This window comes from Oncorhynchus tshawytscha, linkage group LG15 (genome assembly GCF_018296145.1).
Source record: "Oncorhynchus tshawytscha isolate Ot180627B linkage group LG15, Otsh_v2.0, whole genome shotgun sequence".
NCBI lineage: Eukaryota > Metazoa > Chordata > Actinopteri > Salmoniformes > Salmonidae > Oncorhynchus > Oncorhynchus tshawytscha.
In genome coordinates, this window is record NC_056443.1 from 21,353,011 (window position 1) to 21,363,743 (window position 10,733).

Sequence of the window (10,733 nt, forward strand, 5' to 3'; positions counted from 1 at the left end):
TTTGTTCGAAATTAATATTATGTAGGCCCAGTATAATTTCGAGGTCCACTGATGCTACTCGGGTTGACTGCGTTTCCTGACGAGTTCCCACGGTCGCCACCTACGCACGGAGGGCGCTATTAAATTATTAACAGCCTAGACTTTACGGTTGTGATGTAAAAGCGAGTTTATCACGTTCCTGCACTTTTCCGGATTACTGTACCTTGGTCTGACCTCTGTCTGTCTTTTAATATTCTACATCCTTGATATATATTTCATAATATGGATTTCTCCATTCGTGCTTCTACACTAGAAGACTGCAAAGATATCGCGCGGATGATCTTGGTGAGCTGTCACAAATGCGCGTGTGCATGGCCGCCTCGCACGTGCTTGGAATTTGGAGACATGAATGATATATTTGCATAGAAATATTACGTCAGTATCCACAATACATAGATCGCTGCTTGAAATAAAATAATTTGTTTGCAGCTACTGTTAGGCTACATTGTATCCATTCTTTGTCTGGTAAAACAAAATAGTCTTATTCGATATGCTACAGTAGCCATATTTGTACAGTTATTTTTATACAAATGTTTTTTTCAAACCTGGCCCCGTTATGTTGTCGAACGTTGGACCAAATGCCATAAATGGAGCCAACGTGGTTCCTTGGTCTATATATCGGGGAGATGAATGTTTGTTCTATATTATGTATTTCTACCGGAACCTTCCAAAACGTGTCCTGGGGTCTATTCATTAGTCTGATTCTGTTGCAACACGTTTGGTCTGTTGTAAAACTTTTTACAACGGCAAACGTTTACTCCAAACGCAAAACGTTTTGCAACAAAAAAAACGTGTCCCTAGTGTGAGAGTCTTTTATAAACTGGGTGATTCGAGTCCTGAATGCTGATTGGCTGACAGCCGTGGTATAACACGTATACCACGGTTTACTGCTCTGGTTGTAACCAGTTTATAATAGCAATAAGGCACCTCAGGGTTGTGGTATATGGACAATATACCACAGGTAAGGCCTGTATCCAGGCACTCCCTTGTGCCTTATTAAGAATACACGCCTTCTATGATAGTCTCAGTGCTAAATCAAAGTTATGTTTGGAATCAATAACACTAATGCCATTTTGTTAGGCCAAATGTGTATTTTATGTCCTCATGTGTCCTCAGGAACTGGCTGAATACGAGAAGGTATTGGACCAAGTGAAAGTTACACAGAAAGGTAGATTAATCCATTCCAGCTATTTAAAAAAATCCCAATTTAATTTTTTGTAATTTAAATGCCATATTTTAATGTACTTTTTCTTTCACTCAATGATGAGTTTACACTCTTCGAAAAAAGGTGCTTTCTAGAACCAAAAAGGGTTCTTTGGCTGCCCCCATAGGAGAACCCTTTAAAGAACCCCGTTTTGGTTCCAGGTAGAATCCTTTTGGGTTCTATTTAGAACCCTTTCAGCAGAAGGTTCTACATGAAACCCCAAAAAGTTCTACCTGGAACCAAAAGGGGTTCTATCTAGAACCAAAAAGTGTTCTCCTATGGGGACAGCCGCAGAATCCTTTTGGAATCCTTTTTTTCTTAGAGTGTAGATCACTTTAACCCTTTCTGTTCTGTATCTTTGTCATCTCTCTCATCCAGATTTGGAGCAGGATGGGTTCATTAAAAACCCATTCTTTCATGGTATCGTTGCAGAAGTACCCGAACAACACAGGACCAAAGAGGGTGAGAGAAGAACTAACCATAGACACAGTTTCTATGTGCTGACATGACCAGGGTTGCGGTCAATTCCCTTTGAACTCCATCAATTCAGAAAGTGACTGGTAATTCAATTAATGTCTTCAAAAAGAGATTGGAGATAAATTATACTTTAAATTCATGAATTGAATTTAAAATTATTTACGAAACCGAAATAGAATGGTTCGCCACAATGCTGTTTTTGATTTTCCCAATTCAGAAACCATGTTTCATGAACTTCCATGATTTCAGATATATTATAACATCTTCTCCATCTACCCTCCCCATCATAGTAACCAGGCTGGCTCCATATGTTAATTAGCTCTCTTTTTGTTACCTAACCATCCTCTGTCAGGGCTGACTATGCTGCTCTCTCTCTGCCCACTCATCTAAGGGGCTTGACATATTTTTTTTTTATGAAGCCACCAGAACAAGAACATTATGCATTCCAACAGCTGCCAGACTCTTTCCCTTCCATAACACGTCTCTTTTTACACATTCAGAACAGAAGCTGCCTGCCTGGCCACCTGGTTCATTTCATTGACAGACACCTCTTCACATCTATTGCTGTGCGTGTGCGTGTGTATGTATGTGTGTGTGTGTGTGTGTGTGCCTGCGCACGTACCTACGCCTGGGGAGAGGTTTTTAGTTCTTCTGTGAGTGTGTGTCTGTTTGTTTGTTTGTGAGTTTTAAGTGTGTGTGGACATGTTTTTCTGTGTGTTCAGTATTACAGTATGTGCTGACACATAGACTTGACCTTAGTGTCTGCCTGCTTGCTTACCAGCAGATGGGCCGCATGTGTGCGTTTGTGTCTGCCTATCTGTCCGCAAGCATGAGCAGCATGTATAAATGTATGTGTGTTTTAAGGGTGTGCGCAGTCAATATGATATATATTATTATTGACCTTGACCTTGATACCTGTGTGTTTGTTTGCAGGCCATGCCAAGGTGGGCTACGCACTTTACTTCTATACCTACAGCTCGTGGAAAGGACGGGCCCTCTACATGGAGGACCTGTATGTGATGCCTGAGTTCAGAGGTTAGACAGCTACTTAAGGGCCTGTCTTCACAAAGCGTCTCAGAGTAGGAGTGCTGATCTAGGATCAGCACTCCCCACCAACCCCTTTAATCATCATGATTTAAAAACTGGTTCTAGATCAGTACTCCTACTCTGAGATGCTTTGTGAATATGGGCCTTGGTCTTGACCAGTTTTGTTTTAATCAAACAAGAGAGGAGGATTCAGAATATACAGTGCCTTTGGAAAGTAATCAGACCCCTTGACCTTTCCCACATTTTGTTACGTTACAGCCTTATTCCTCATCAATCTACTCACAATACCCCATAATGACAAAGTTAAAACAGGTTTGTTAGGGAGGTGATCAAGAACCCAATGGTCACTCTGACAGAACTCAAGAGTTCCTCTGTGGAGATGGGAAACCCTTCCGAAAGGACAACCATCTCTGCAGTACTCTTCAGTAAAAGGCACACTTCCAGGCTGAAGCCACTCCTCAGTAAAAGGCACATGACAGCCCTCTTGGAGTTTGCCAAAAGGTACCTAAAGGACTCTCGGTCCATGAGAGATGAGATTCTCTGGTCTGAATGCCAAGCGTCACGTCTAGAGGAAACCTGGCACCATTCCTACAGTGAAGCATGGTGGTTGCAGGAGCATACTGTGGGGATGTTTTTCAGCGACAGGGACTGGGAGACTAGTCAGGATCGAAGGAAAGATGAACGGAGCAAAGTACAGAGAGATCCTTGATGAAAACTTACTCGAGAACCCTCAGGACCTCAGACTGGGGTGAAGGTTTAACCTTCCAACAGGACAACGACTCTAAACACACAGCCAAGACAACGCAGGAGTGGCTTCGGGAGAAGTCTCTGAATGTCCTTGAGTGGCCCAGCCAGAGCCTGGACTTGAACCCGATCGAACATCTCTGGAGAGACCTGAAAATAGCTATGCAGCAACGCTCCCCATTCAACCTGACAAAGCTTGAGAGGATCTACAGAGAAGAATGGGAGAAACTCTCCAAATACAGGTGTGTCAAGCTTGTAGCGTCATACCCAAGAAGACTCAAGGCTGTAATTGCTGCCGAAGGTGCTTCAACAAAGTACAGAGTAAAGGGTCTGAATACTTACTGTATGTAAAAGTGATATTTCAGTTTTTTAATTTTAATTATAAATTTGCAAACTTTTCTAAAAACATGTTTTTGCTTTGTCATTAAGGGGTATAGTGTGTAGATTGATGAGGGGGAAAAAAACGAATGAATCCATTTTAGAATAAGGCTGTAACAACAAAATGTGGAAAAGGTCAAAGGGTCTGAAACCTTTCCGAATGCACTGTACGTGGAGGTCTTGCAATTCACCTATCCTGCTGTCAACTTCCTGTACATCTGTTAAACTAGTGTGACGCAACATGTGCCTGATCCACTAAGCGATTGCACAGTTTGCACCTGCTTCTCTCCCATTTCCACCAGTGTACAACAAAACAAATTCTAAAAGTAGAACTCGCCTCGCACCCAAAGAAATTAGTCTAGAGGGTCTCCAGGAACAATATTTGTCAAACAGAAAAATGTGGACCGCACATTGATTTGTATTTTGCTTAATCAGTTCATTTATACCAACCGCATAAAGCCGATCAATAACCCTACGGTTCATATCTCATGCATGTCTCTCTTTTGGCATCACAGGTAAAGGTATCGGGAAGGCACTGATGAGCAAAGTAGCTCAGGTGGGTGATGTTGCCCTGTTACTTAACTTTGCCATATAATTAAACCCTCTGGCTGGGGTGTAATTGTATTGACAAAGCTTCCCCTTGAGTGCAATTGATATGTGTATGAACCTTTGCACACGTGTGTTTGTGCATAATGTGAATATGTACAGTTAAAGTCGGAAGTTGACATACACTTTAGCCAAATACAGTTGAACTTAGTTTTTCACTATGGTTTTCACATAATTTTCCTGCGTTATGATACTATGTATTTTGTGAAGTGCACCAGTCCCTCCTGCAGCAAATCACCCCCACAACATGATGCTGCCACCCCCGCGTTCCTCGGCTTCCAAGCCTCCCCCTTTTCCCTCCAAACATAACGATGGTCATTATGGCCAATAGTCCTATTTCTGTTTCATCAGACCAGAAGACATTTCTCTGAAAACTACGATCTTTGTCCCCATGTGCAATTGTAAACCGTTGTCTGGCTTTTTTTATTGCGGTTTTGGAGCAGTGGCTTCTTCCTTGCTGAGTAGACTTTCAAGTTATGTCAATGTAGGACTCGTTTTACTGTGGATATAGATACTTTTGTACCTGTTTCCTCCAGCATCTTCACAAGGTCCTTTGCTGTTGTTCTGGGATTGATTTGCTCTTTTCGCACCAAAGTACGTTCATCTCTAGGAGACAGAATGTGTCTCCTTCCTGAGCAGTATGACGGCTGCGTGGTCCCATGGTGTTTATACGTGTGTACTATTGTTTGTACAGATGAATGTGGTACCTTCAAGCATTTCAAAATTTCTCCCAAGGATGAACTAGACTTATGGAGGTCTACAATTTTTTTTCTGATGTCTTGGCTGATTTCTTTTGATTTTCCCATGATGTCAAGCAAAGAGGCACTGAGTTTGAAGGTAGGCCTTGAAATACATCCACAGGTACACCTCCAATTGACTCAAATGATGTCAATTAGCCTATCAGAAGCTTCTAAAGCCATGACATCATTTTCTGGAATTTTCCAAGCTGTTTAAAGGCACAGTCAACTTAGTGTATGTAAACTTCTGACCCACTGGAATTGTGATACAGTGAATTATAAGTGAAATAATCTGTCTGTAAACAATTGTTGGAAAAATTACTTGTGTCATGCACAAAGTAGATGTTCTAACCAACTTGCCAAAACTATAGTTTGTTAACAAGAAATGTATGTAGTGGTTGAAAAACCTGTTTTAATGACTCCAACCTAAGTGTGTGTAAACTTCCGACTTCAACTGTATGTTCATCTGTAGTTTATTGTAGTTTATCCTGAAGCCTTTGCTTTTCTCGTGAGGCAAAGTGCAAAATACACAATCATGCATGTTTCCATCCGTGTGTGCACCGCTATGTATTGCTTTTTGCTTTTGTTTGTTATTACTTATGTTTGTGACGATATGTCAATTTATTTTATCCTCAAGCAATTTTTTTTCTCATTTGACTTTATTTGACATTTTTCTCTCTCTCTCTCTGTCTCTGTCTCTGTGTCTCTGTGTCTCTGTCTCTGTGTCTCTGTGTCTCTCTGTCTCTGTGTCTCTCTGTCTCTGTCTCTCTGTCTCTGTGTCTCTCTGTCTCTGTGTCTCTCTGTCTCTCTGTCTCTCTGTCTCTGTGTCTCTCTGTCTCTCTGTCTCTCTGTCTCTGTGTCTCTCTGTCTCTCTGTCTCTCTCTCTCACACACACCCTCCCTGTACTGTAGTTGGGCCTGGCCGCCGGCTGCACCCAGCTCAACTTCGCCGTGCTGGACTGGAACAAACCGTCTCTGGATTTCTACCTCAGCCAGGGATGTTTTGATGTGACGGCAGACATGGGGTACCACTGCATGCGCTGTGAGGGGGCAGCGCTGGAACAACTGGCCCAGGGGGACACTTAAACACCACCCGCCCCCCACTGAGTTGACGTCTGACCATTGCAATACTGAGGTCAACCTAGAACATATGCAGGGATAAAGAACTAACTCAAAGCCCCTGTTACAATACTTAAAAAATGCACCTTTCCTTTCCTTCTTCTTTTCCTTTCCTGTAGTAAAGTAGTCACTGATTTAATATGATTGAATAGGTGAACATTAGGGAATTATTTGCATAGCTCTCATTAATCTACTAATATCAGATCAGTGATTACCTTTAACGAAACGAGGAAGACAGGATGTATTTTCAAAGTGTTGGAACGATGCCAATGCAATGCAAAAAGGTTGTAGCTGAACTAACAGTTCACCAACTATCTTATAGTTGTTGACATTAGTTGTGTGAACAGTAATGTGGTGTTTACCTGTGACCCCATAGCACCTTTCCCTGCTTTCTAAGCTAAGGTAAGAGACACCCATTGATAGTATGTGAGAAATCTGGTGAAACGGGAACCTATATAATACTATAAAATCACATGAGAGCTTGGGACTATAAGGTTCTACAGTATGTGCATTTTTGTCAACATTTTGTCATATAAATAACCATGTTCTTTCTGTTCAAAGTACTCTTAATTCCCCAATTCCTGTTGTTAAGTTCAAATGAAATACAAGATAAAAATGTCTGACACCATTCAAACCAGTGGGTTTTGAAATTTAAAGCCAATTATCTCAGAATCATCTTTTTTTTCAGATATAACCTTATAGTCCCAAGCTCTCCACCTGTCAATTGATGATTATAACTACTGTATAATTGTTGTTGTGATGAAGCACAATGTGATTTTTTTCAACTGATTCCTGTTTCACCTTCAACAGGATTGAATGCCTGTTTAGGTTACTTGATTAGCTTCTGCAAGCTCAGACTGTTGCTTTAAGCAAATATGACAAACCAAGGCTTGTAATTTGCGATAGTGATTCAAGAACATTTTTTAAAAATAGATTTCTTTAATGAAAATATGTTTGATCTGAATTTTTTTTTTTAAATCTCAAGATTATTAGATGGTGGGCAATAACATGAAGAAAAAGGCAATTAAATGTGGCATTAGCTTATAGTTCTATTCGTGGCATTTTCCATCAACAATACGTTACAATATGTTATTCACCATCAACCTATAAACTAAGCAAAAACAATCAAGCAAAGCAATTACATGAAATACGCTGATTAAGCTACAGTAGATCAAAGACCAATCTTACCAGCAATTAAATTAACGTACCATATAAGATAATACTCTGGATATGTATTGCAAACAGTCTCTTTATGTCTATTGTAAATCACAACTTCGAGAGCTGTCAAGTGTAGAGCAACAATGATGATGTTGTGGACTGGGCAGATACAGGGTCAAGTCTGTCTGTAAAACTGACATTGGTGTGTGTGTTTTTAAAAATTTTAAATGATGGCTTGTCCACTTTCTCTCACGTCCACTTTATAGAGCACCGTTAGAGTCATTGGTAGGTGTATAACTCCTCGATAAAGGTAGCACTTTGTGGTATTTGTTGTCCAGCAGCCAAATAGTTTGTCAGAAGCAAAAACTACAAAGAGTTACATGAGTTGAAGTCCATAGTTTACAGTGTTGCTATTAGATTATTTTTTTTAACCTCCCTTGAGTTGGTGTTTTAAACAAAAGCCACTTAATCCCACTTCTGTTGTCGCTATGTAAAACAGTCAACCTTTTACACTTCGAAATCACTGTAAGAACCTTGTTTTTTGTGTAATCACACTTCTTGTTGCATTGAAGATGACATTATAGGCTACTTGTTGTGTATGTTACACACTGTGGAATAAAGTGATGTGCCAATACAGTGTTGTGCTCCTATTATTTTATCATTCAATATATTCCCTTGAACCAACCAGCTATTGATAAATATACATCTGACATAAAATGTTGTCATCGTGGAAATAATGACATTTGGCTATTCTGTACAATAGGCTATTTTGCTAGAATAGCCACAATTTGGCTATATCTTCTAGTAGAATGGGCTGCTTACATTAGATCCTGTGGTAGGTAGGGTACTTGTACTCTCTCTCTCTGTAGTTCCATTGATAGACGGGTCATTCCTAGAATCTTCAGGACTTGGACTGAAATAGGTTCAGGTACTAATTTTGGGTGCCGGTACTGTTTATATTTAGGTGCAGGAGCTCCACAATAGTTTTGAGCTAATATTTTAAAAGATGTGCTGGTACTCCACTAGTCAAGCACTGACTATCTTGTGCCTTTTGGACTTTTGGAAGTAGACATTTTTACTTTTTTGTATTACATGGGAAAAAGGGCATTTGACTTTCAGAAACAAATATTGGTCGAGCTCAGGCACTTAAATCCACGTTTTCCACCTCTGTCAGGCACATAATCCTAACAGGGTGGAAATGTGGAGCCTTATTAAGCCATAGCTTTGTGGGTAATTGAGAATGAGCTAGCATAATGGTAAACAATTGAAGAGGATTTTAACTTCTATATCAAACTTTTTTTTTAAATTTGTATTATGTGATTTAATTTTCTCTATGCTTTTTCCAAAGAGGGTGGAGACAAAAATACAAACATCATGGCACATTGGGTCGTCACTAGGTTCCACAATGGCAAAGTCATAATTAATGGCGAAACCCTGCCTTACTTCTACAATTTATCTTCTTCAAATTTGATTTTAATCCTAACCTTAATCACACTGCTAATCACATCTGGAGGAAACCTGGCACCATACCTACGGTGAAGCATGGTGGTGGCAACCACATGCTTTGGGGATGTTTTTTAGTAGCAGGGACTGGGAGACTTATCAGGATCGAGGCAAAGAAGAACAGAGCCAAGTACAGAGAGATCCTTGATGAAAACCTGCTCCAGAGCCCTCAGGACCTCAGACTGGGGGGGATGGTTCACCTTCCAACAGGACAATGACCCTAAACACACAACAAAGACAACACAGGAGTGACTTTAGGACAAGTCTCTGAATGTCCTTGAGTAGCCCAGCCAGAGCCTGGACTTTAACCTGATTAAACATCTCTGGAGAAACCTGAAAATAGCTGTGCAGCGACGCTCCACGTCCAACCTTACAGAGCTTGAGAGGATCTTCAGAGAAGAATAGGAGAAACTCCACAAGTACGGGTAGGTCAAGCTTGTAGCGTCATACCCAAGAAGACTCGAGGCTGTAATGTATGTGATATTTCAGATTTAAAATATATATATATATATATATATATATATATATATATTTTGCTTTGTCATTATTGGGTATTGTGTGTAAATTGATGAGACAAAAAAATGTAATCCATTTTAGAATAAGGCTGTAACAAATGTGGAAAAAGTCAAGGGGTCTAAATACAGTGCCTTGCGAAAGTATTCGGCCCCCTTGAACTTTGCGACCTTTTGCCACATTTCAGGCTTCAAACATAAAGATATAAAACTGTATTTTTTTGTGAAGAATCAACAACAAGTGGGACACAATCATGAAGTGGAACGACATTTATATGATATTTCAAACTTTTTTAACAAAACAAAAACTGAAAAATTGGGCGTGCAAAATTATTCAGCCCCCTTAAGTTAATACTTTGTAGCGCCACCTTTTGCTGTGATTACAGCTGTAAGTCACTTGGGGTATGTCTCTATCAGTTTTGCACATCGAGAGACTGACATTTTTTCCCATTCCTCCTTTCAAAACAGCTCAAGCTCAGTGAGGTTGGATGGAGAGCATTTGTGAACAGCAGTTTTCAGTTCTTTCCACAGATTCTCGATTGGATTCAGGTCTGGACTTTGACTTGGCCATTCTAACACCTGGATATGTTTATTTTTGAACCATTCCATTGTAGATTTTGCTTTATGTTTTGGATCATTGTCTTGTTGGAAGACAAATCTCTGTCCCAGTCTCAGGTCTTTTGCAGACTCCATCAGGTTTTCTTCCAGAATGGTCCTGTATTTGGCTCCATCCATCTTCCCATCAATTTTAACCATCTTCCCTGTCCCTGCTGAAGAAAAGCAGGCCCAAACCATGATGCTGCCACCACCATGTTTGACAGTGGGGATGGTGTGTTCAGGGTGATGAGCTGTGTTGCTTTTACGCCAAACATAACGTTTTGCATTGTTGCCAAAAAGTTCAATTTTGGTTTCATCTGACCAGAGCACCTTCTTCCACATGTTTGGTGTGTCTCCCAGGTGGCATGTGGCAAACTTTAAACAACACTTTTTATGGATATCTTTAAGAAATTGCTTTCTTCTTGCCACTCTTCCATAAAGGCCAGATTTGTGCAATATACGACTGATTGTTGTCCTATGGACAGAGTCTCCCACCTCAGCTGTAGATCTCTGCAGTTCATCCAGAGTGATCATGGGCCTCTTGGCTGCATCTCTGATCAGTCTTCTCCTTGTATGAGCTGAAAGTTTAGAGGGACGGCCAGGTCTTGGTAGA

The 10,733-nt window shown here is 40.5% G+C and overlaps 1 protein-coding gene across 1 annotated transcript; it reads left to right on the plus strand.

Annotated features, from left to right (window-relative positions):
* Positions 1–112: 112 nt before the first annotated feature.
* On the plus strand, positions 113–8,142 carry LOC112233853 (thialysine N-epsilon-acetyltransferase). Its single transcript, XM_024401748.2, has 6 exons — positions 113–324; positions 1,156–1,207; positions 1,622–1,705; positions 2,654–2,755; positions 4,405–4,445; positions 6,144–8,142. Exons 1-6 carry the CDS (start codon positions 262–264, stop codon positions 6,315–6,317), a joined length of 516 nt encoding a protein of 171 aa, XP_024257516.1. The 5' UTR covers positions 113–261; the 3' UTR covers positions 6,318–8,142.
* Positions 8,143–10,733: the final 2,591 nt, after the last annotated feature.